Source organism: Podarcis bocagei (genome assembly GCF_964188305.1).
Source record: "Podarcis bocagei genome assembly, chromosome: 10".
NCBI lineage: Eukaryota > Metazoa > Chordata > Lepidosauria > Squamata > Lacertidae > Podarcis > Podarcis bocagei.
Window position 1 is genome coordinate 21,855,483 of NC_138135.1, and position 26,572 is coordinate 21,882,054.

The 26,572-nt window shown below is 43.8% G+C and overlaps 1 protein-coding gene across 1 annotated transcript in view; it reads left to right on the plus strand.

The window, feature by feature from the left end:
* Positions 1 to 24,912, plus strand: part of LOC308595642 (sodium- and chloride-dependent GABA transporter 1-like) — a 37,277-nt gene extending 12,365 nt beyond the window's left edge. The window contains exons 7-14 of the mRNA XM_081210173.1: positions 394 to 497; positions 2,582 to 2,706; positions 3,985 to 4,097; positions 9,070 to 9,201; positions 10,607 to 10,709; positions 10,925 to 11,025; positions 11,592 to 11,759; positions 24,057 to 24,912. Of these exons, the coding sequence (XP_081066299.1) occupies positions 394 to 497; positions 2,582 to 2,706; positions 3,985 to 4,097; positions 9,070 to 9,201; positions 10,607 to 10,709; positions 10,925 to 11,025; positions 11,592 to 11,759; positions 24,057 to 24,161 (951 nt within the window). The 3' untranslated portion in view covers positions 24,162 to 24,912. The remainder of the gene's footprint in view (positions 1 to 393; positions 498 to 2,581; positions 2,707 to 3,984; positions 4,098 to 9,069; positions 9,202 to 10,606; positions 10,710 to 10,924; positions 11,026 to 11,591; positions 11,760 to 24,056) is intronic.
* The last annotated feature ends 1,660 nt before the right edge of the window (positions 24,913 to 26,572 follow it).

A 26,572-nucleotide genomic window follows, 5' to 3' on the forward strand; every position in this document is an offset into this window, starting at 1 on the left:
CCGTTGCTCAGTCCCAGCTCCTGCCAACCTAGCAGTTCGAAAGCACGTCAAAGTGCAAGTAGATAAATAGGTACCGCTGCAGCGGGAAGGTAAAACGGTGTTTCTGTGCGCTGCTCTGGTTCACCAGAAGCGGCTTAATCATGCTGGCCACATGACCTGGAAGCCGTACGCCGGCTCCCTCGGCCAATAAAGCGAGATGAGTGCCGCAACCCCAGAGTCGGCCACAACTGGACCTAATGGTCAGGGGTCCCTTTACCTTTACCTTTACCTTTACCATGGTACTATCTACACACTGACAGGCAGGGACTCTCCAAGGTTCTAGACAATGGTACATCTAATCCCTTTCTAGACGATGTTCTTATAGGATTTTAAACCATCTTCTTCCTTTTGTAGGTCTGGATGGATGCAGCCACGCAGATCTTTTTTTCCTATGGTCTGGGGTTGGGGTCTCTGATTGCCTTGGGAAGCTATAACACATTTCACAACAACGTTTACAGGTTTGTCATGTATACATTTATGTTCAATAATAATTCCAATAATGCTTTTTCAAAAGCGTTTAATATCACATTTGCAGATGTGGAAAGCACTTCACGTGAATTCATTCATTGCAATCCCAGGTGTTGTTTTTAATCCCATATTGCAGATGAGGCAGGGTGAGGGTAAAAGAAAGTAGTTTAGTCAAGGCCACCCTAGCCATCTCATGGTTGAGGTGAGATTTGAACCAAGGTTTATTTCCCCCTGACTGTATTTCCTGACTGATGATCGTTCAGCAGCACACAATTTTCCCAACACGGGCAGCAGACTGCTATATGAGAACATTCCCATATCTGTGAGTGTTTTAAAATCCATCACTATCACCATTCTTGGTTCATTAGCAAAAGTTGTATAACAATTTCTATCTGGTCCTGTCTTCTCTGTGCCAGTCACTCCCAAACACTTAAGTTTTTCCCTGACACAATCTTTCCATTATGAGGAACCTTTCTCAGGGCCACTGAGCATCAGATGTTCCTTCAGATATGGGTTTGGCCTGCCCTCTGCTTATTGATAGGTAATATGTTTCCCAGGAGAGGCTGAAGAGGTCTCAAACATTCACACGGAAAACCTCTTCAACCCAGTTTTCTCTTCTTAACCCATTAACGAGAAACCCAGGCCTTGCTTAGAAACCTCAAGCTGAATTTCAGGCAGTCCATCCATGAAGAAACGATTTGTGGTGGCAATCAAGCTGCTGCATAAACACCAAACTGGGCCTTCCTCTTTGCTCTCATTTGTTCTGCCATCTCACTCTGTCTTCTTTGTGTAATGCTCTTTTGTTATAATTTCTGCTTTTGAACATTTATTCATTCATCCCTTTGTTCTATATTTCATCATGTTCCAAAGTACTGGGGCAGATAACTTTCAGGGTATTCAAATGGTGAGTCCCATGACAGGGTCTTTGCAGTAGTGGCTGCTATTATTATTATTATTATTATTATTATTATTATTATTATTATTATTATTTGTTGTTGTTGTTGTTGTTGTTGTTGTTGTTGTTGTTGTTGTTGTTGTTGTTGTTGTTGTTGTTGTTCCAGCAAGTTTTAAAATGTATGACAGTATTGCTGTAATAATTGTTCAGTTTATGACTTTATTGATTCATGATTTTTATATCTGAGAGTCACTTGGCTTGTAAACTCAGAAAAGTGGGATCAAAATTACTGGAACTAAAATAGATAGATAGATAGATGATAGATAGATAGATAGATAGATAGATAGATAGATAGATAGATAGCATTTCTGGAATCAGAATGCCCTAGAACAATGAAAACCATCCTCTCTGTCCCAGACCAGTAAAAGGCAACATCTTTTTTTTCATTAGAAAAAATGCCTTGATGTATTGAAGGACACTCCAAAGTTGATGTTCCATGGCTGAGATCACCTCTCTGTCTGCACCTTTGCTGCCTTATTGTGCTACATAGGCAGGAAACGTAATACTTCTAGCTCCTCGTCTACTTCAGAGGTTGTGATGGAACAGAGCAGTTTGAGCTGGGCTCTCTGATTGGTTGGCCTCAGACTGTTTATTGGGCTTTGTAGGTCCTTCTTCACCAGTCCTCTCTCAACCTGCACTGCATTCTGATATGCTACTGGGCCAAATTCAAGTTTCTGCTTTTGACCTACATAGTTTGGGATCTAACAGACCACCACCTCCTGTGCATGGCTGCCTGCATGCTAACATTATCTACAGTTCCACAATTTGGTGAAGACATTAGAGTGGATATTCCTACTAGAGGTACCTAGATTGTAGAACCTCTTCCTGAAAGTGGTTGGCTCCCTCTCTTTTATGTTTTAGGAGCACCTCAGATTTTTCTATTCCATCATGCCTTTAATCTATTTTAACCAGCTGAAGTGGCAGTGTAAACTGGCCCATTTCCCTCACGCCCTCATGCCCTCAGGCTGCTGTTTTAACGATTTGACTTATATTGTGCTTGGTTTCATCTCATTATTTTTATTGCATTTTTGTGTTTTAATCCTGAAGCCACCCTAAGGCTGAAAAGCAATGCAGAAAATACATACATATATTTTCTCTCTCTCTCTTCTCCCCCTCCAGAGACTCCATAATTGTTTGTGGCATAAATTCTTCAACAAGCATATTTGCAGGATTTGTTATTTTCTCCATCGTCGGCTTCATGGCCCACATCACCAAGAAGTCAATAGCTGAATTGGCATCCTCAGGTACAATCTCTTCAATAGGGAATGTGAGCCGGTACAGTCAAGGGGCATAAGTTTGGCAGCACTGTGGAAACTAAACTTCAGGCATTTCTATAAAAAAATGGACTATTTTGTGGGGGAATGGCTGCAGTTGTTCTTTGCTGAAGGAAAGGCACATGAGGCATCAGTGGTGGCTGTTGGTTCCTATTGGGACTGATGGGATGGAAGGCACTGAGATGGAGGCAGCTAGTCCGTTGAGAGCAGACTGAGGTTGGTGAAGCAGTGCTCCATTTGCCATCATGGACCATCTTGCACCATAATACACATGTTCAGAGGTACTTCATTGTATAATATTTATATCTGTTAATCAGGCACAATCTTGGTGGTGCTCCAAGATTCACATCCCTGCAAGAGTTTTTTATCATCATTTGCTTGCAAAAATGAACTTCTTCAATGAAATGCAGCTGCATTTGCATTTATTTATTATCTGTACTTACAGTTTGCCCTTCACCAAATGATCCCATAGCAAATTACAAAGATGTTATTAAAAAAAGGGCTCCTCCATTTGCCTGGCACTGAGACGGATGCAATAAGGGCCATCTTTTCTTTATGTACTGTCAGATAGCGTATCTACTTTGACAAGAACCCTACTTAGCCATTGAATCACAATTGGTATTGTCAGCTTTCTTGACACCTGGTTAATATAATATTGGCAGCAATCAAAGAGTTTACAACAGGGGTAGGCAACCTAAGGCCCATGGACCGGATACGGCCCAATCGCCTTCTCAATCCGGCCCGCGGACGGTCCGGGAATCAGCGTGGTTTTTACATGAGTAGATTGTGTCCTTTTATTTAAAATGCATCTCTGGGTTATTTGTGGGGAATAGGAATTTGTTCATTTCCCCCCTCAAAATATAGTCCGGCCCGCCACATGGTCTGAGGGACGGTGGACTGGCCCATGGCTGAAAAAGGTTGCTGACCCCTGGTTTACAACATGAAATGTTTATCGAAGATTGAATCCCATCAGTCCAAATCTTAAAGAGAGCCCAAATTGAGATTAAACTCAAGTATCTGATCTGTTACTTCCAGATGTTGTTGCCAATTTCCCTGCTCCAAGCGACGATTCCATCTCACACCACTGAACATTTTGACAGAAGGGGAAATGCTGGTGGAAAGTACAACTTACCATAACTCAGTAACCGCTTAAGAGATGCAATAACATGCTCACCCTGCTGTGACTTGTGTCTGACTCGTATCACAAAATAAAACTATAACCATTCATTGTGTCCTTGGTGGCTACAGGTCCAGGACTGGCTTTCCTTGCCTACCCGCAGGTTGTCACACAGCTGCCCATGTCTCCTCTCTGGTCGATCCTCTTCTTTTCAATGCTAATGATGCTTGGCCTTGACAGCCAGGTAAGAATAACCCATTAAAAAATAACATCGTGTTTGGCTGTGCAGTAAGAAGAGCCCTGCTGGATCAGATTAAAGCCCTCTCTGGTTCAGCGTCCTGTTCTTGCAGAGGCCATCTGGGTGCCTCTGCGAAGCCCACAAGCAGGTCATGAATGCAATAGCACCCTCCTGCAACTATATGAACAGATTACAGATAGGTAGCCGTGTTGGTCTGCCATAGTCAAAATAAAAAAAATTCCTTACAGTAGCACCTTAAAGACCAACTAAGTTAGTTCTTGGTATAAGCTTTCGTGTGCATGCACACTTCTTCAGATACACTGAAACAGAAGTTGCCAGATCCTTCTATATATTGAGAAGGTGGGGAGGGGTATTACTCAGAAGGGTGGTGGGAATCGGAGATTGGCAGATAGCTGAGATGAGCCTGTTGACGACTCTTAACGACTGTAATAGGTCTTACAAGAAAAGGCAAGTGCATGCACACTTCTTCAGATACACTGAAACAGAAGTTGCCAGATCCTTCTATATATTGAGAAGGTGGGGAGGGGTATTACTCAGAAGGGTGGTGGGAATCGGAGATTGGCAGATAGCTGAGATGAGCCTGTTGACAACTCTTAACGACTGTAATAGGTCTTACAGGAAAAGGCAAGGGGTGAGAAGGTGAGAAATGGCTTAGTCATGTATAATGAGATAAGAATCCAATGTCTCTGTTCAGACCAGGTCTCTCCATTGTTTTAAGTTTGGTAATGAGTTGTAATTCAGCAGCTTCTCTTTCCAGTCTATTTCTGAAATTCCTTTGTAGTAAAACAGCTACTTTGAGATCTTGTATAGAATGTCCTGGGAGATTGAAGTGTTCTCCTACTGGTTTCTCTGTTTTGTGATTCTTGATGTCAGATTTATGTCCGTTTATTCTTTGGCGTAAGGTTTGGCCTGTTTGTCCAATATATGAACAGAGGCATGGTGCCTCTGATCCTGGAGGTAGGATAGCCTTATATTCCATGGACTTGTCTTATGCCATCTAAGTTGGTGGCCATCACCACTGTTTTTACAGGTGGAAGTTCTGTAGCAACAGGCTGTACTAATTCCCTTCCCTTCTCTATAATCACCCCCTTCTTAGCAGGGTCGACATAAACTGGTGTAGCAAGAGATAATTAAAAGAAAATACAATGGGAAGTTAATAATTAGTTATAAATGGGATATGCAATAGTAAAAAAGATATAAAATAAGTAATCGCAGAAAGGAAGGGAAGGAAGTTGAAGAAAATGTATGGAGTGGCAGACAAAAATGGTTGAATATGTAGAATTAGCAAAACTAGCACATAGGATTTGAAACGAAGAGGAAACAAAGTTCAAAAAGGAGTGGAGTAAATTTGTTGAATATATAAGTAATAACTGTAGAAGTTTAAAGACTGTAGTAGGATTAAAATAAATTTTGTGATGTGTATAGAATGTAATTAAGAATCTTCGGGGAAAGAGAATAACACAAAAACCTGTTGAAGGGAGGGAGGGAAGTCCACACGCGAAAGAGCGTTTAGAAAATAAGTAGACTATGATTGTGGAATATTGGAGTCTTTATTTTGTTTGTTTGTGCTTATGAAAACTCAATAAAAAGCATTTTAAAAGAAGAAGAAGAAGAAAACACAATGTAAGGATTGTTTTTCTGTTTAAATTTATGTAAAATGAGAAAATGGAAGAATAAAATGGGGGGGGGAATCATCCCCTTTGCATGGGTCAAGCTCCTTTGGCCCACAGGGGCTTCCTGTCAGAAGCCACAAACTTCTGATCCCAAGGAGCTGCCTCCCTTATCATGAACCTTTGATTGGCAACAGCTGCTGCTAATTCCCATGCCATCTCATCCCGTTGCTGAACCCTTATATTTAGGATCTTTCCCCTAAATTTGCTTGCCTGAAATTCGAGCTCCAGTGCTTTGATGACAAATAAAATAAACAAGCAATGCAAAATCAGTGAGGCCTTCATAGTTGCTTATGTACCTGAAATGTAAGTGCATGATAACTCTCCATTCTTGCTCTGGACAGGAACTCATTTTTTTTCAATGACAAGCTAAGATTGAGTTCTCTAGAGATGAGGGCTGGAGGCATGAAATTGGTGCTTCCTTTGGAATCTACCACCTCAAGCTACTGCTTCACATAGCTTTGTGGTGAGATTATTCGCCCTGTATAAACTGTGAATCAATCAACCCTAGACACCAACTAGAAATATAAAATATAATAATGTAGCTGCATCTCAGAACCTATCTACACATGCAGCAGAACCATGTGATGCAACTTCTCCTGGGCTGTACAATTCACACTGCAGATGAGGCAGGGGGATAAACTCCTTCTGTCAAATGTTCTGCTGTGAGGAGTGGGGGAGTCCTTGTACATAGAAAATTACCTGTTTCAGCTAACTTGCAAGTCTTCTCCTCCACATTCTAATTTTACAGGCACAGTTTGAATGATTAAATGGGGTAGGCTTTTGCGGTGTGTATAGTAGCAGCTATTATGGAATCCATGACAAATTGATTGGCTTTCAATTTTATATTGTATCCCAGCCTTTTAAGAGGTGTGTGTGTGTGTGTGTGTGTGTGTGTGTGTGTGTGTGTGTGTGTCCTTGCTTTCCCGCAAACTCCATTTCTTTTCCATATATTGTGTTGGCTATTTATAATTTAATACTCCTGGGAGCTTCAGTTGTAGCTGAATTTGACCCAGTTCATAATTTAGAGACCTTTTAAAAATGACGCAAATGCTAACTGAACAGCTACTTTAATTCATTATATATATTTTTTATTCCACTAAATACCATTTTTCTTAAAGCATTTAATTTTACATGATTTTATCGAGTGCTGCTTGTTTCCCCAAGGTGCCTCTTGGATTCTTTTAAAGTGACAGCTCTCGCTAAGCTCTCAAACACTTCTAAAATTAATGACTTTTCGTGTTGCTTCTTAATCAGTTTGCACACAGAAGTGGCCCACAGGGTTGCGGCATTCAAGAGTCCTTTTGAAGAGTGACATCTGAGAGCTGTCTGGAGTTGCCCCCTCTCAACCAGGCCCATTAGTATTACATATGTCATGACAAAGGCTTACCCCTGAAGCCTTTCGGGTTAAGAATTTGGGGGAGGGGTTGTTCCTCTGACAAACAGCTTGCCAATCAAACCACGGGTGGGGGCAAATGAAGCATTGTTGCAAAAAATTATTTGTTCGTATAACAAACATGGAAGCGAAATGAAATTAAGGCCATCTTCTCTGGATTGCACACCTGTTGTTGGTAAAACACAGGCACGCCATATGGGCAAATCCTCAGGTTAAATGGAGAGACCCTTCTCTGCGCCCTATGTAAGTTGAAGGCACAGTTGGTGGCAACAACCAACAGGGCCTTCTCAGTGTCTGCCCCAATACAGTGCCCTGTGAAGCATGGATGGTCTCTCCTCTGGCTGTCTTTCACCAGTTGGGAAACACATTTTTATTCTGTCATATTTTACCTGCGTGCTTTGCCTTTCAACTAAGGACTCATTCAGACTTCTGTTTGTTCCATGACTGAAAATCCAAGAGATTTTAGTTTTGTTCCATTACATTCCCTGGGAAAATCTGCTATGTACCGCTGAATCAGAAGGAATGTTTTCTGCGGATTGATGTTGGTGTGTTTGATAAAAGGGGAAATGTAGGTAAAATAAAAGGAGAATTCCCTGGATGTCTAGGTTCAGTTTTGGGAGAAGCACTCTTTGGTGACAGAGCCCCAGCAGAGATTTAAAATTACAAAACATGCAACAAAGTAAGCATGGAAATATAGGTGGTTAAATATAGGTGGTAACCTACATTTTGTAGGTTAAAAATGGTTTACTTACAAACTGTTCAAATGTCAGATTCATGTGCTTTCCCATACAGCAGCAAGAAAAGACAGGCAGTATAACTTAGGTTCCAAAATGGTAAAAATTTCTAAATTATTTGTATAGAAACACAAAAACAACTTTCTTTAAGCATACAGTCTAAGCTTGGAGCATCCATCTTAGATTTCCTTACTGGTAATGGTGGAACCGGAGAGAACAAAGTATTTGGTGACCCTCCCACGGTGAGGGGAAGTGACCTAGCTAAGCCTGGCAGGAAAGTTTATTCTGTGGTCTTAACCCCTTCATGCTTCAATTAGACCTAAGCATGTTGGCTATACGAGGCTAATTTATCTCACAGACATTTTGTTCCAATTCGGCAGTAAAAGTAGATTTTCCCAGAGAAAGTGGTGAGACAAAACTAAAGCCTCTTGGGCCTGTGACTAGATATCATGTGACAGTGTGGACGAACCCCAAGTTAGAGCAGACCCACTGAAATCAATGAAGTTACTTAAGCCCATTGAGTTCAATGGGTCTGCTCTGTGCATGACTAACATTGGATCACCACTGTATTTTTAATGTTGTGTATTTAAAAATTATTGTATTTATAATATATTTTTTATACATTTTAAGACAATGTGATTTTAAAATTCTTATTGGCTTGTCCTGAGTGGTGCAAAGATGCTAGAAGTGTAGGGTAGAAATCTCCATATAAGTAAATAAAAATAAAATGCAGGTTTCCTAAATTCTCCTCAGTCAAATTATAGTTTGCTATTTTTTAATTAAATTTGTATACCACCATTTGTGGTTCTACAACATAAAAATACAAGATATAAACACAAAATAGGTAATAAAAACAAGAATAAAAATACCCCACCAAACAATAACCCCTCCCTCTCTGCCCTGGGTGTGTAACAAGGTTTGCTTTAAACCAGGAGGCAAGGAAGGGAATTGCCATGAACATGTAATGGAAGGAGAAAAGAAGGGGAGCATACAAATTTGTGGCCCTTTGAACGTTCTTTCTAATAGCATCAAACCATGGTTTGACGTTATTCCTGAACCAAGCTACTGTGTGGATTCAAAGGCTGATGTGAAAAGCTAAGGAGATACAGATTCAACAAGGAGGTTGCTGATGTATTCCTATTCATTTCTTCCTGCAGTTTTGCACAGTGGAAGGCTTCATCACAGCCCTGATGGATGAGTTTCCACATGTGCTGAGAGCAAGGAAGAAAATCTTTATTGCAGTGGTGTGTTTCATCTCTTACCTCATTGGATTCTCCAACATCACCCAGGTATTAAAAATGGTGCATACCCTTTTACTATTAGATGCTGATGATCTCTTAGTTTCAGCGCTTATTCAGGTGTGGATCCAGTATTCTAAGTCTCTTTTTGATGACAGATCTGTTATTCAAGGCCCAAACAAAGTGGGGAGCTCTAAGTAGGCAACTGTTATCCATTTCAAGTCAGGGTGATCCTTCTGATCTGGAGCTCTTGCTTGAATAGCATCTGGTGGCTCCTGTTCTTTGACTCTTGGATGGGGACAGAGTGTGCTTTCATCATTGCTTCTACATAGGGTTCCACAGCACCAGGCAGTCAGAGCACAGTGCTCTTTCTGGCAGGGAGAGGGAGATGAAGCTCCCTGCTGGTATCCTTTCTTTGGTAAATGGTAGGGCCAGGTTGGTCTCCCGCTTGCTTCAGTGTTACTGTTGGGAGGCAGGACATGCAGCCTCCCAGTGCAGTGCAATGGAGAAAACAGAGAGAGGAAGAGAAAAGCAAAGGTCATGAGGGATTGATTGGGACAACTGCAGTCACAGCAACATATAAAGATACAATTGGAAAGGAGGATTGAGGGGTTCAGCCAAAGACCCTGCAAAAAGAGTGGGTATCTAGCTCTCCATCCCAGTAAATACCGTAATCATGTAGAAAACGCTGGAAAAGAGCAGTGCATAGCCTATGTCTGTAAAAGAGTAGACATAGGCCTTTTCTTCGGGCTAGTGGGCAGCCCTATAATCTCACTACCCTGGTCAAACTACCATCCCAGAGGTCTTTGTGGAAATCCATGATGACTGGAGTAAACCTGGAAGATACCAGAAATGTGTGGTTGCATTTCATGGGTTTCATTTTTTCAGACAAAATGGCATGTCTAGGGAGAGCCTAGATCAAGGATCAAGACCATGCCATAGAAGGAGTGAGGGATTCCACCCTTTCTTCCCCATAGCATGCTTCTGTGGGTATAGGGCAGTATGGAAATAATAATAATAATAATAATAATAATAATAATAATAATAATAATAAGAAGAAGAAGAAGAAGAAGAAGAAGAAGAAGAAGCAGCAGCAGCAGCAGCAGCAGCAGCAGCAGCAGCAACAGCAGCAGCAGCAACAGCAGCTTGGGGATGGGTTTTCATCAAGATCATTGCAAGGGAGTCAGTGTTGGGGGCATCCTTCTCACATGGTGAGTTCCCAGCCCTGATTGCTCTCCTATTTTGCAATACAAGCCTAGTATTTCCATTTTTAAAGAAATGAAAGGAAAACATGCACAACTTCTGTCCTGCAGTGTTGTTCTTAACCGTCAAACCTGCACATGAGACAGTATTGTGAAGCTCCAGGCAAAAACCTCCCTTCAAATGAAATTCTTATAATTTCATTTGCTTTGCTTGCTCTCTAAGTGCATTAAGGGCTCGTATTGTGTCCCCACAGGGTGGCATCTATGTTTTCAAGCTGTTTGATTATTACTCAGCCAGTGGCATGTGCCTGCTCTTCCTTGTCTTCTTCGAGACCATCTCCATCTCTTGGTGTTATGGTAAGTAAGTGCAAGCTGACCCCTCTTTGCAAACTCCATCAGGGTCAGGATTGGGTTTCCATGGCACTTTCTGCTGGGCCAGCTTGTTCGCCTGACTGTCTGTCTGCACACACAATTTCTGTACCACCAAAAGTGGCAACAATCACCTTAGGGATTCATCTGAATCCAAAGTACACCTCTCACTCCATCCACTTAACAGATATTTCTGATTTCAGGTGTGAATAGATTTTATGGTAACATTGAAGAGATGATTGGTTATAAGCCCTGTGCATGGTGGAAGATCTGCTGGGCCTTCTTCACTCCACTTGTCTGCTTGGTAAGATGGTCAAACCTAAGAATCTCATTTCCAGGTCTGTGGTCTCTTTTTAAAGGGTCAAACTAGACAAGATAGTAAGTGCCGGTGTCATTAGTCCTTCATTTGTGTTTCCTTTTAAAACAACAACAGCTGCAGCAGTGATTGAACTGGCTAGGAACTATGGGGTGTGGGAAGGGGGCCTTAGCCTTTAGAGAAAGCTAGCTGGTCCTTTGTCTACATCTGAAATGTGACTACTAATTTTCCTATCCTCTGTGAACTTGTTTAATGAACTGCACAAGTTACACTGAAAGGAGATTGAATGGGTTCTATTACATAGCCACCCCTGGGGCGTGTTAAGAGTAGCTCCCTGGGCTGAGGGCAGCGGAGAAGTCATCTATGGAGAGTCTAGACCGGTTTTTGCTACGTTGGTGCCCTTTAGACATTTTGGACTACCTCTGATGACAGTTGTAGTTCAAAACATCAGGTTGGCATAGTCTGGTCTAGAAGAAAGGTCAGAATCCTCAAACAAATCTGTTGCTTTCTGTGCTGTTGCTGAGCTGCAACATTTTCTTCTTCTCTTTGTTCAGGGAGTTTTCTTCTTCAGTGTGTTTGAAATGACTCCCCTGAGTCTAGGGAAATACGTTTATCCTGCTTGGGGCCAAGGGATTGGCTGGAGCATGGCTTTGTCATCTATGATCTTGATCCCAGGATATATGCTGTACTTCTTCTTCACTGCAAAGGGAACGATCCAACAGGTAAGGGCAAATTGTATCGCTACTTCCCTCGGTGTTGAGTGAGGACCTCACTGGAGCAAAACAAACAAACAAAAAAATAACCAGCCATTTCACCACAGCAGTGACTCAGGTGCAGAGACACGCCACCAGCAAACTCAGCATGATGTATTTGTTGTTGGACAGTATGGAAATGCTATATGTCTATTTATGGGCTTTATGTGCTCCCTTTCTGTCAAACACATGCCTTTCAAGGAGGTTGAGCAAAATAGCATAAACACATTTTCATAAAAACAAAACAACCATTGCAAAATAAAAGCAAAAAGCAGGATAAAAGCATTTATTTATTCTTAAAAGCAGCAATTAAGAAATCCAGCAGAAACACCAAGCTCAAACCACAGAGCAAACCAGGGAAACAAGGACATCAAATCTGGAAGCATAGTGTAATAAATAACAATGAAAGCAGCAGCCACGAACTTCCAGAAGTTCTGCCTGAACAGGACAGACTTTGCCTGGCATCTAGAGCAAGAATGGGGGACCTGTGGCCATCAAGATGTTTTTGGAATCTGACTCCCATTGTCCCTGACCTCTGCCCATGCTACCTGGGGCTCATGAAAGTCCAATGTTATCTGGAGGGCCTTAGGTCCTCATTCCCAGCCTAAAGGATCATAATGAAAGTGTCAGGCAGATCTCTTTGGGGAGGGAGTTCCATAGTTGGAATACAACCCCAGAAAATGCCCTCTCACTGGTAGCTAGACACCTGACCTTTGCAGACAACTGCAACTGAACTCAACTTCAACGAGTTCAGTTGTGCAGCAGATTCATATTGCAACAAATTGACTTTAGGTTTCTACGGTTCTTTCTCAGCTTTCAAAGAGCTTCCCATTGATTGTGATATTACAGTGATAATAACGTCTCTGAAATATTTACAACCCTTTAAGGTAGATCAATATTATTGTACACGTATTGCAGATAGCGTGGTTGGTACGAAATAATAAGGTTATTGTGTGAGTTCACAGTGAGAGTGAGAATTGATCTTAAGATTTGTTGTTAGAACAACAACTTTCAGCCATTACCTTACACTAGCTTTTGCAGCCTAGAAAGTTCAGATAAACATGTGCTGATAATGCAGCATGGCTCTTTGGACTCAGACCTTCTCAGACACATTTTATCCTCATCATCTATCATCCCTCTTCATATCCTCAAAGCTATTCTTTAAGCTTCTTTCTGATTTTGGCAAAGACCTTCCGTTATCCAATAGAAAGCCCTTCCTTCTTGGAGGATTAAGTGGCTCAGGGGATTGTATGTGTTATGAATGTCTGACCTTTAGGCTACTGATTGCACTCTGTTGCAGGCTGATAGACATCATTTCGTAACCTTCATCAGGCTTGGCTCATATACTCTGAATGGCCCAGAACTCAACGGAAATTCATTTGTTGTTGGAGGAAATGATGCTCAGCCTATATATTTTGTACTTCCATCTTTGTACTGTGCACACATCGAATTTAGTAAATCAAAGACAGAATTCCTTATCCAGAGGATCTCAGATTTTGGAAGCTTTTTTCCTTTTCCTTTAAAAATCCTTGCCTCGGTGTTTAAAAGTGGCAGGACCAGGAAAGATGTCTGTTTGAGACCTTGGAAAACCACAACCTGCTAGCTACAGGAATGGAGGCAGATGGGCCAATAAATTAACTCAGTATGGCCAGGTATACACACATTTGGTTAAAGCATCCACATGAAACTGCTGAGCAGCGTCATCTGGAGTTTTGGAGTATGCTGTCAGCAATTTGCTGATGACACACAGCTCTAATTCTTCTTCACATCTGCAGGTGAGGCAGTGAATGTGCTAGATCAATGTCTTCTCTCAGCAATGGACTAGAGGAGAGCCAGTAAACTGAAGCTCGACCCACATAAGAATGAGGCACTGTTAGTGAGTGGTTTCTTTGATTGCATAGGTGGGGTCAACCTCTTCTAGATAGGGTTGACCTCCCCCTGAAGGGGAAGGTACATGGCTTGTGGGTAGTTCTCAATCCATTATTGTTGCTTGAGGCCCAAGTGGCCTCTGCAACACAGAGTGCATTCCATCAGCTTCAGTACCCCTATCTGGATAGGACAGCTTCTGTTGCCCACACTCAGATAACCTCTATGTTGGGCTGTACCTGAAGACAGTTCAGATACTGCAACTGGACAAATTGTTGACCAAGACAAGGTAGTCTGAACATAGAACACCAATTCTGGCATGACTGCTCTGGCTTCTCAATAGTTTCTGTTCGACAGTAGGTCAGACTTCCGTGAAAGGTGGTGGACTCCCCTTCCTTAGAGGTTTTTAAGCAGAGGTTAGATGGCCACCTGTCATGGATGCTTTAGATGAGATTTCTGCATTGCAGGAGGTTGGACTAGATGACCCTCGGGGCACCTTATAACTCTACAAGTCTATGATTCTGTGACTCAAGGTGCTGGTTTTAACCTGTAAAGCCTTATGGGGCTCATGATTCCAATACCTCAAGGACTGCCTCTCCACACATAAGCCAATGCAGACCCTGCATTCATCTCTCAAGATGCTCAGATATAGATATAGATATAGATATAGATATAGATATAGATATAGATATAGATATAGATATAGATATAGATACAGCTTGTAGGCTTCTGCAGATGCAGATTTATACAGAGATGTACAAATATTACTCTAAATACGTCCAGCAATTCAAGACGCAATACCGGATAAGTAACACGGACTAACAGATAGACAACTGCAGACTCCTGGAAACTGGCATACATTAATCACAGATATAGTTGGGGCACTGGGCCATCACCATAACAACCAGATTGACTGACCCTGCACCTGCGATTAGCTCATCCATGGGGTGATTTGTGCTTATGAAGGAAATCAACCCCTTCTTACATCCAGTTACTCCAAGAGGGGTGGGGAACCGCAGGCCTTGGAACCAAATGCAGCCCTTCAAGCCTGTCTATCTGGTCCTCAGGACTCTTCCCAGGCCACACCCACTCTGTGGGCCACATGCCTCACGAACCCTGCTCTGTGCTGCCCTTGAGCATTTTTGCGTGGCTGGAATTTGTTCTTGAACTCTGATCATGCTTCTTGCTCATCTAGATGGAGTGGGGATGTAAAGGAAGGATGTGAGCATCTCTGAATTCTGTGTGGCTGCAATGTAGGCTGCATCTGCTGTTCTACTCACTTTTGCCTCTATCCCCCCCCCCCCCGCTTTGCAGCCCCCAGAATGTTGCCGATGAAAGAATTTGGCCCTCAAGCTGAAAAAGATCCCCCAACCCTGGTTAAAAGTAATCTTCCCTCTCTTTTTTTACATCACCATTTGTATTACGTTCCATTTCCATTACAAATCTGACTTTGAGAATATTTCAGGGAAATTCTAGGTTTAGGTAACCTTTACACATTTTAGGGTACAACGTCAGGCAATCCAAGAAAAAGAATGAAGACTTGATAACTGTTACATAGTTTTCTTGGTGTCTTGTGGGGCTTTTGGTACTCCTTTCTCCCAGGGTAATGATGAAATGGTATTCTTGCCTCTCATATCAAACTCTCCAGTAATTATTATATATATAAAAAACCAAAAACCAAACCAATTTTCAGGATTCAAAGACACTGTCCCGAAATTTAGACACCTTCATCTTGACTCCATCATCAACATCCTGCTGAGAGGATAATTTAATACAATTCTGCTTAACTTTGATTTACCTTTCACCAGCCGAGGGGAGAGATGAATTCCAAACACAATAGTGTCAAGATCCATATATTTCCTCAAATGCTGCATCTTGCATTCACATGTGAGGTGGTGGTTGTAGGGAGAGACTGTTGATACAAAACCAGGTTCCAATCAGTCCTTTGTTTATGCCAAATTTAGCCAGGGGGTTATGTGGTGCTGTGGGTTAAACCACAGAGCCTAGGACTTGCTGATCAGAAGGTCGGCGGTTCGAATCCCCGTGACGGGGTGAGCTCCCATTGCTCAGTCCCAGCTCCTGCCAACCTAGCAGTTCAAAAGCACCTCAAAGTGCAAGTAGATAAATAGGTACCGCTCCAGCAGGAAGGTAAACAGCGTTTCCGTGTGCTGCTCTGGTTCACCAGAAGCGGCATAGTCATGCTGGCCACATGAGCCAGAAGCTGTACACCGGCTCCCTCAGCCAATAAAGCGAGATGAGCGTTGCAACCCCAGAGTCAGTCACCTTTACCTTTATGTTACTTATGGTTAATTTGGCTTAACTTGACAGACTGAATCATATTTCTCCTTCATCCCTGCAGCAGGGGCTATTTTGATTGGGGTGCCAGAAATTGAACTGGGGACATTCAGCAGGCAAACTAGATATTCAGCTCCTGAGTTTTGCCCTCCCCCCCCAACACCTCCAAAACTACAAAGGGAAAAGAGATTAGCGATAGTAAAGCAGATGCAAGGTGGCCATTGTCTGACAGTGTCTCCAAACTGAAACCAAAATGTTCCACAAGTACATCTTGGTTAGGAAAGCAGTCAGGGTGTCATGAGCGAGCCAGCAGTAAATCACACAAAGTAGATGAAGTTAACTCTTCGTTAGAAAAACAAGGTCTGCACAGGAGGCCTGATGAGGACAGCAACTCTTTTTCGGTTGGTCTTGTCCCTATGAGGCCATTTGTGAAGACTGAAGGTCTTCCCACAGCTGTCTATGTCCTCTCCTCTCCTGGGTCCTTCCCAAGCAATCTGAGATTGCACCTGCATGTAGATTGTGTCGATTGGGCACAGACGGCGAGGGCAAGGAAGTGGACGGTGGTTTCCAAGAGAGGAGGAGGGGGTTGGCTGAGGGCATATTGTTTCCCCCCAGAAAATCTCCCTAAAATCAGCCCTGGAAGTAGCTCTGGGGAATCCCAACTAGGGAACAGAAACGAGGTATGAGCCAAAGCTGAAGAATACAGAGGAAAATGGAGGAAAGCAGTCAACTGTGAGAAGAATCCTTCCTAGCTGTAAATCTAATCGGAGACCCATTCAACCGAAAGGCAGCTGCTGCCCTCCAAAGAGAAAGCTTCCTTGGACTCTTTGCACCTGTCCTGTGGAGCTGAATAGTTACAGCAATGCAATACCTCCATTTATTGTGCCCAGACATTAGAAGAAATAGGGAGAAGATCGCTCTGTGCAGTTGAAAGAGGCTTTGATAGGAATTGCTCTTCTCTCTTTGTACAGTTCTCCCTATTCATTTTGCATAATTTGGTCCATATCAGAGCAAAAACACTATTACTGCAGGGCTGAGGCTAGTTGGTGAGGTCAGGCTGATCTTATGTGAGGACAATAAATAAGTGTGTCTGGAAGAAAGATAGGCAAAGGGTTGGGGTTAATCAGGCTTGTGGCCTTTCCAGCAGACTGCCTGGATAATGAAATAAATCTGCTTGATCCTAACAAAGATAGGCTTGAATACAAATCCCCTGGAGAACAGATAGAGCATTATTTTTCAAACTAGCACCTCAAGTCAAAATTTCATGCTTTCACAAAGAGGGGAACTAGTTAGCTTCAAGGTTATTGGTACTTTAAAAATAGCTTTTTTAGGCTCGGGAGAAACAAAGCAAAAAAAAGAAAAAGGCAGCTCCTTGCTCTTACAGTTTTCAGACAAGCAACTGCTTCTGGATCCATGTTCGCATAGTCTCCAACTGCCCTGAAAACGGTGGGACCATCATGAAAACCCTTAAGCCATCACAGCTTCTCCTTATGTCACGCAGAATCCTGAATTCTGCAAGCAGGGAAAGGGAGCGAGGAAGGGTGGGGCCGGGGGGGAGGGGGAGGAGGCAGCCTGGCCCTTCATGGTAGCACAGTGGGACCTGCAGCAAGGGGAGGAGGAGGAGGAAGAGGAGGAGAAGGAGGAGGAGGAGCACCAGTTGCTGCTGCTGCTGCACTCCTCAGCTCTGCCAGCCAGTACCGCTCACACATCAGAGTATGGTGATGGTGGTGGCAGGAGGGGCCTAAGAGAGCCCAGCTTACACAGATGCCAAAGGGAGCTTATAGCTGCTGACCATGGAGACTACGTTGCTGGTGCCAAAGTGCCACCTTGTAAACATCTGGCATGGGTGCCTCCTCTGATGCCTTGCAGTTTTACCATATATCACCTAAGGCTCCTGCATATAACCAAGACAGTTGCTGGTAGGGTATTGTTACATACTCCTCTTGGCAACAGCTGTTGGGGCATCTTAGCCAGACCCAGTCTTTCCCCATATTCTATTAGCAGTCCAAGTACAGTGGTACCTCGGGTTAAGAACTTAATTCGTTCCGGAGGTCTGTTCTTAATCTGAAACTGTTCTTAACCTGAGGTACCACTTTAGCTAATGGGGCCTCCCGCTGCCGTGGCGTGATTTCTGTTCTCATCCTGAAGCAAAGTTCTTCACCCGAGGTACTATTTCTGGGTTAGCGGAGTCTGTAACTTGAAGCATCTGTAACTTGAAGTGTCTGTAACCCGAGGTACTACTGTATATAGAGGGGTTTGGCGGGGAGGGACAGACACTGATGTAGAATAGAATGTCCCTATTTTAATCAGAGGAAAGTTGGAGAGGATGTGCTCATTTATTGCATGACTCTCACAGTTGTGTTCAGGATGAAATATAGAACTGAGCCTGATCATAAACAATCCTTCCCTATCAAAGTCAATTTCACAAGGTAGGGACGGGCGAAGCTGTCAAGTTCAGTTTCTCCTGCGTTTTTCATTTTTCTGACCTTAAATTCAGTTTGCCCCAATTGGTGGTTTGTTTGTTTTTAAATCTGCATTTTTGTGTGCATTTCTCTCAATATGTACATTTTTGTATGCAGTTTTGTCCAATTTTTGCAAGTGGCTTTCCCCTAATACTATGCAATTTTGGTATGCTACTTTTCACTAATTTGTGCATTTCTGTGCACACTTTTTGGCTGAAGGGCTGCATCACAAATTGGAGAGGACGGCACATTTTGAAGGCTAGCTGTGTTTCCGTTATAGCCTCAAGAGGTGCAAATTAGTTAAAATGCAAACCAAACAAATTTTCCCCCTATCCCTGCTGCAAGTTCATGTGTTGCTGCTTGCTGTCCTGCTGCAAGCGGTAGTAGAGGTGAGTCACTCCTCACTCTAACTCAGTGTTTCCCAAACTTGGGTCTCCAGCTGCTTTTGGACTACAATTCCCATCATCCCTTACCACTGCTCTTGCTAGCTAGGTGTGATGGGAGTTGTAGTCCAAGAACATCTGGAGATCCAAGTTTGGGAAACACTGCTCTAACTCATGTCAGGTTGGTTTGCGGTGGGGAGTCCATCTACTTTTCCAGGTTAATGGAAATAGGTTGGGAAATAGGTTGGCTTATTTTCCAAGTGTTAGGGCCCCTCCAGCTTGGTGTGCTTTTACTAGTGTCTTCTGCAATTTGTTCTTGACACAATAATAGTGCGTTAATGGTGGGTTTATTCTGCTTGAGTTTTGTTCTGCGATGTTTCCCCAATGCTACCACAGGATTGCTGTGCAGAGGTGCTATAGTGATGCAAAAGTGGGGCCAAAATTATTGGATTTCAGCTGAAGATTACAGGATATGCAGTGGCTGTAAATGAAGCAGTGTGACAGCCACCCCCCTCCAATATCTGCATGTGCAAACAGTGTAGAAAGCAGGGGTCCCATATGACACCCCCCCCCCCAGATAGCATCAGCAGCACAAATCCCAATGAATGTATAGTACAAAGGACAGCTGGAGGATCCTCTAGTCCAGGCACAGGCAAACTCGGCCCTCCAGCTGTTTTGGGACTACAATTCCCATCATCCCTGACCACTGGTCCTGTTAGCTAGGGATGATGGGAGTTGTAGTCCCAAAACAGCTGGAGGGCCAAGTTTGCCTATGCCTGCTCTAGTCCTTGGGAAAACTACATCTCCAAAGGACAAGCAGTATTTTTCTTTGGCCACAAGATGAAAGGAGAGAGAAATTTCCCTCTTCTCTTCCTGTGGCCAGAGTGCCAGTCCCATTTCTGCCACAGCTTGGTCAGTGTTCTTTGAAGGGAACAGGGTTGTGTTGTGTTTGTGAAGGACAGGATAAGCCAGGAATTATTGAGCACTGCATACTTCCAAATCCAGGCCAAGCAAGCTTCACTTCTTTAGTTAGAAGAACATCTGCACAACTATGGGACGCGTTATTGATCTCATGCTGCGTTCAAAGTCGGGATCCAGATAACAAATGAACTGACTCCTAGGAGGAAAACAAGAGGAAAAATTCCTTGGCTTATTGTGTGCAATGCAGAAACTATATTTTGCAACAAGGTTAAAACCATGAAATCCAAAGTTAAGCCCAAATTAGCACCCTCAATTAATTGGTGATAAAAAGCAGATGAGGAGTAAATTGAGGGAGGTTTTCATGGTTGTGCTTAGAATATAATTTCTGTTGAAGGGCAAAGGATTGGCAGAGGCCAAAAATAAAATAATAGTTGACAAGTACAAAGTGTGTCCTGGGCAAATTTTAAACAATATGACTGCAGAGGCACAAGCAATCAGGGCCGGCCCACAACATTTTGCTGCCTGAAGCAAAAGGTAAAATGCCCTCCCTCTCCAATTCTGGCACAATTCTTAGCACTCTTAACATGACTGCCTCTTCCATTGCAGCTGAGGGCAGCAAACTACCTTAGGGGGACACAGGGGAGGCCAATATCTTGGCATTGCTGCTGCCCCCCAGCACCCACCACCTGAGTGAGCTGCCTCACTCTGCCTAATGGTAGGGCCGGGCCTACAAGTGACTTAAAAGCCAAAAATTAATATCATGCGTCATATTCAGGGATGCGCATGAGATGAAATGCAGGGGAAATCGTGGGGGCAAAAGAGTAGGCTATTCCTTGTGATGGGAAAGGTATTGTATGGAATTATTCCAAATCCTTATTTGATGTCCTCTTTCTGCATCATTCATTCATTAAAGGAGTCCCTTCCAGTGAAATATCTCAAGAGTTATTTAACAGTAAAAAAATATCAACAATGATAATTTCAAACCCATTACAGATGCAGACTGGAATACACACACACAAACACACACACACCTCTCTTAAAAGGCCAGTTGAAAAAGGATTTTTTTAAAGGTTCATATCTGTTAGGGTTCCAAGGGGTTGCTCGAGAGCAAGCAGGCAAATACCTCCCTGCTCGGCTGTGAAGCCTTGCTTTTGATGCCAAAATAAACTTTATCTGTCCAGAGATTTGGAGAGCCAGTGTGGTGTAGTGGTTAAGAGCGGTAGTCTCGTAATCTGGGGAACCGGGTTTGTGTCTCCACTCCTCCACATGCAGCTGCTGGGTGACCTTGGGCTAGTCACACTTCTCTGAAGTCTCTCAGCCCCACTCACCTCACAGAGTGTTTGTTGTGGGGGAGGAAGGGAAAGGAGAATGTTAGCCGCTTTGAGACTCCTTAAAGGGAGTGAATGGTGGGATATCAAATCCAAACTCTTCTTCTTCTTCTTCAGAGCGCCACTCTCCTGTGGCTGGCTCATTCACTGGCAGAATCCGTGAGTGGGCAGTCTTTAAACCTTCCCCAGCAAAGTAGTTTCTTGACGCCCAGTCTGCGCCTTACCTCTCGGCGCGAAACCTTACTGCGCAAGGAGGGTGTTGGTAACGGGGGACCTCTCTCCTCCCCGCTTTGCCCAGGCAAGGTGTCCTGGCACCGCCTCGCCTCCTCCGAGCCCCGCATCTCCTCCCCACTAGAGGCGTGGCTTCCTTCCTCCGCTTATGAAGTGCTGCTTCCCACGATCTTTGGGGGCTTTCTGTAATCCATCCGGCTTTTCCCCTCTCCCCCCCCCCCGAGCCCGATGGCAGTTCCCTGACAATATCTGTGCATTTTGCTCAGGTAAAACACTTAGAATGAGAAGTGTGGGATCCTTCTTTCCCCTGTGCACTCTGACCCTCCTACACAGCACGGCGGGATGCTATTTTTACAGGAAGGCAGCCTACAATCAATGCCCGCTTTCCTCCCTCCATTCTTCGCTGGATTCTCCATCGTGGCAGCAAACAGCAGGTGGCAGCAGGGAGATTTGCGTGCGATGTTGTGGCCTCTTGTCTGCAATGATCCTGGATTAGTTTGTAACGGAGCTGAGGCTTGGAGGGAAATTAGATGTTGGTGCAGAATAAAGTGGTTCTGACAGACAGGAAAGATTATAGGCCATTTCAGTCCTACTGAGCATAAATGTAAAGAGGTACACACACACACACACACACACACACACACACACACACACACACCAATGGTAGGAACGCTAGGCTAAATGCTTTCTAGACCTCATCCAGGAAAAGGCATTTCATCTGCCTTCTGATTTGGAAACCGAGGGCTTTTTCCTCTCTCCTGAAGGCACCACATCCCTGCCTTGTTCAATACCATCTCTGCATAACAGTGCTGAGACAGTGGGGGCAAGCTCTTCCAATCCGTGGTGTGAGAAAGATCACAGCTGCCTGCCCCATTGACTGGGCAAACCTTCACCTACTGTATAGGATGGCTGGGCTTCCATGCATGAAATTTAACTCATTAAGTTGGAGGGGTCTACACCCTCCTCTTCCAGTGCAGATACAGTGTTCGAAACAACGACGAGTCATCCATCAAAGGGAAAGCAGCACAGGAAACCATTAAAAGCAAAGGCAGGCACATAAAAATAATTTAACTGGTCATTGCACCAAAATTCCACTGGTCTGGCATGTCAAATGCCTGCTTGGGGGGAAAAACCTGCCTTATTTAGGTGGTGGAAAAGGGTCCAGCAGACCTTCTGAGTTTGGGAGTCTCAAATCCAGGCATGGCAAGCAAGAAGGTCATGATCCATCCAGTTAGGACATCCCTGCAAACCATAGTTTGTAGCAGGAAAGCTGTGTTTTAAGGACTTGCTATTTTATCCGGATTGTTTTGGTTGGAATTGATGGTACTATACTCTGCCCTGAGATCAGCCTGATGAATGCTGTTAGAAATAGATGGATGGATGGATGGATGGATGGATGGATGGATGGATGGATGGAGACAATCCTTTAGATATCCTAGGTCCGAAACCTCCATAGCTATAAAGGTGATAATCAGCATCTTGAGTTGTGCTCCAGAAACAAACCAGAGGCTGGTGAAACAAAGGTGTTATGTACCCCGAAGGACAACCTACCCTGTCAAACCCCTGGTGCCATATTCTGAACCAGCAGAAGTTTACAGAGAATCTTTAAAGGCAGCCCCCATGTACATTGCAGTAATCTGTTCTGGATGTAACTAAGGAATGCTTCACCATGGGCAAGTCTGATCTTCCTCAAAATGAGTGCAGCTGACTGTACAAGTTGGACTTCATGTTATTACCTTTGCACATGTAGGCCTTTCACAAATGTTGCACCTGAAATATGGAGATCCTGTGATCCCACACACAGGAACACTCAATGGGTGTGCCCATAACTCTACTTCTCCTGCCGCGTGTGGGCTGTAGACTGGGGTAGCCAACACGATGCCCTCCATATGTTGCTGGACTACAACTCCCATCATCCCTAGCCGGCATGGGCTATAGCCAGGGATTCTGGGTGCAGCATTTGGAGGGCACCACTTTGGCTACACATGCTCTGTATCCCCGCCTTGTGTTCTGCCTCATCTTCTGTGCTGCATCCCAATTATGTGACTTGCTTCTGCATCAGATCGAAGGTTCAACCTCTATGTTCTGTCACTGGCTTCAACCTAAGTTGGTTAAAGTAGGGCCTCAGCCCAATGGGCACTTCCAAAATGTTCACCTTTATTGATATTGGAGTGTCTCTGTTGCTTTGTTTTTCAACTTTCTAATATGCACTAAAGTTGAGTTTTGATATTGACCACCATCTATTAACCAGATAGAGCATGGTGTAGGCAAATTGGTGCCCCCCCCCATATGCTGTGGGTTATAATTGTCTCCAGTTGGCATGGACAAAACATCTGAAGAGTACCATGTTTCCTACTCTATCTCAAGAGTCTATAGCTTAGTAACATGGCACCCCGTGCAAGGTCAACATTTTATGCCCCCTCCAGCCCAAAGTCAGGTAAGTGAGGACCAGGCTTTGGGAAGGAGGTGGGAGGCTCTGTTAGGGTCCAAAACCCTTCTTCCCAAAGCTGGACAAGCACTAACCAGACTTTGGGAAGGAGGCAGGAAGGCATTTGCTTGGCCCCTGCACCCTGTGCCAGCAAACCATTCGCTCTACCCTAAATCCGCCTCTGACTGTAACAAGCTATGGAATTTGTTACATGACCCAAGAACACTATAGTAGAATTAGTCTAGTTCAGGATGTGTAACACAAGGGAAGATGTGTCCATTTCTGTCCCTTGTTCTTGCTAAGGTTGTTTGTATCGTCTTTGTTTTGGTAATCTTTGCCTATCCTTTGGCCAGCGCTTCCAACTGATGACCCAGCCGACACAAGACACAGACGTTCAGCACAATGGACTGCGACCAAATACTTCACTAACTGGAAGTGTCTCTGAAGCTCCAGTGTAGGTGGAGAAGAAAACCTTACTGTGGCCTGCAGCTGCTCACTCTCTGCCCTTTCACCTACTTTGACACTGCTCGTACTCTTTTTAGCACTTTTATATATTTTTACCCCATTTTATTTCCATTGCGGAACCCAATGCGCCATTCACATCTCTGCCATTGGTTTCAATCAGGAAAGAAAGAAAGAAAGAAAGAAAGAAAGAAAGAAAGAAAGAAAGAAAGAAAGAAAGAAAGAAAGAAAGAAAGAAAGAAAAGGCCGTATTGGAAAAGCCGTTTTCTGCATCCTTTGAGTGATTTCATATCCCACATCCTCAAGGACAATGTGCAGGCATCACTTTGCCCCTTGGAGATTCCCTTCCTTGTGTGACCTCCTGAGAGGAATCGCCTTCCTCTTCTCCACAGATTTAACGTTGGCTCTCAAGGGACCCTGTTTGTGATGTACTTAAAAGCTTTCCTCCTTAAATGCTCCCCCAATTATTCTCCACTGGTCAACAATATGATCTTCCTTTCTGCGCTTCATGTTCTGACTCAGTCTCTCCATGCTTCAGGATTTGTTTGATGTTTCACCTCATGGCCCCAACCACTGCTTCCCATCTCTATCCATTTTCCTTGGGTGCTCCTTATGTGTGGAATGCTCAACCCAACATGTGATACAGACTCCCTCTGTGTGTATTTTTAAAATTAAACAACTTGCCGTCTTTCTCTTCCAGGGCTTTTCCCACTTAAGTTTTTCCTTCTAACTTTTCTATTCCTTCCCTGTGGCCTTCTGTGTATGAATTCAGCCTGCAGAATGCCTGCAAGCACCGGGTCTGTTAACTTTCACTTTGCTTCGTGCAGTGCCAAGGTTCTTAGGCACTTAAGGAACCGTGAGTGTGGATTGTTATTGCCACCATATAAAAACTGCCGATTTGCGACTACGGATTAAGCTCCCAGCTGTTTAGCATGAAGCACCTTTAACTTTGGCAGGTGGTGCTAAATGGGTATGAATTGCTCTTGCCGCGCAGCTGAATGGAATGCACGATGGTGCAGAGGATATGATTTGCCAGGATAGAGAGGTTAAGGGTCGCCAACCTCTTTGAGCTAGTGGGCACATTTTGGATTTTGAGAAAGTGTCATGGGTTCCAGACAACAAAACGTCTGCTGTGGGAGGGTGGCATAACACAAAGTGGCTACTACATCCTGAAGAGCAGGAAAAGAGCCAAAAATACAAAATTGTGTGGGCACACCTCCACCCCATCAATGCGGTTCTTTGCACCTCTTCTCTGTTCAGAACGGGGGGGGGGGAGTTGTCCAGTTTTCACATCGAGTGAAATGTGGGCATGTTCAAGATAGGAGAGGCTGAGCCAGTGCAAACAGAAACTAAACAGGAACAGCAAACAGTCTCTCGTGTGTTATGGATTTTTGAGGAGATTTCACTGAGAACTGGTGAGCACACTTGGTGCCATGTTGGTGACCCCTAAACTATTGCTTTGAGCTGAAGTGCCATAGGAGATATTAACCTTTATAACAGGTTAATCTGTGGACCTCCAAATGTTGTCAGACTACAGTTCCCCTCATCCCTGACCACTGGCCATTCTTGCTCGGTTTGATGAGAATAGAGTCTAACCACATCTGGAGGGCTGCAGGGTATCCATTCCTGCTTTATACCTGGGCTGTCTACACCCACTAAACCCATGATGATTCCAGGCTTGTAACCAGTCACTTGCCTGCTCTCTTAAAGGTAAAGGTAAAGGGAGCCCTGACCATTAGGTCCAGTCATGGCCGACTCTGGGGTTGCGGCGCTCATCTCGCTCTACTGGCCAAGGGAGCCGGCATACAGCTTCCGGGTCATGTGGCCAGCATGACTAAGCCGCTTCTGGAGAACCAGAGCAGCGCACGGAAACACCGTTTACCTTCCCGCTGGAGCGGTACCTATTTATCTACTTGCACTTTGACGTGCTTTTGAACTGCTAGGTTGGCAGGAGCAGGGACTGAGCAACAGGAGCTCACCCCGTTGTGGGGATTTGAACCGCCGACCTTCTGATTGGCAAGTCCTAGGCTCTGTGGTTTAACCCACAGTGCCACCCGCGTCGCCTGCTCTCTTATTGTGGTACAAATTGCAGCCCAGCAGAAGAGCCTTCGTATACAGTAAGTCTGCAAATTGCACACACTTAACTTGTGCACATTCAGTTTCAAATGTTTGGCACATATATATGTGATATATATGCTATAGATATAGATATAGATATAGATATAGATATAGATATAGATATAGATATAGATATAGATATAGATATAGATATATAGATATAGATATAGATATAGATATAGATATAGATATAGATATAGATATAGATATAGATATAGATATAGATATAGATATAGATATAGATGAAAGGGTGTGGGCTTTTTGGGGAAAAGACTCTGGCAATTCCACC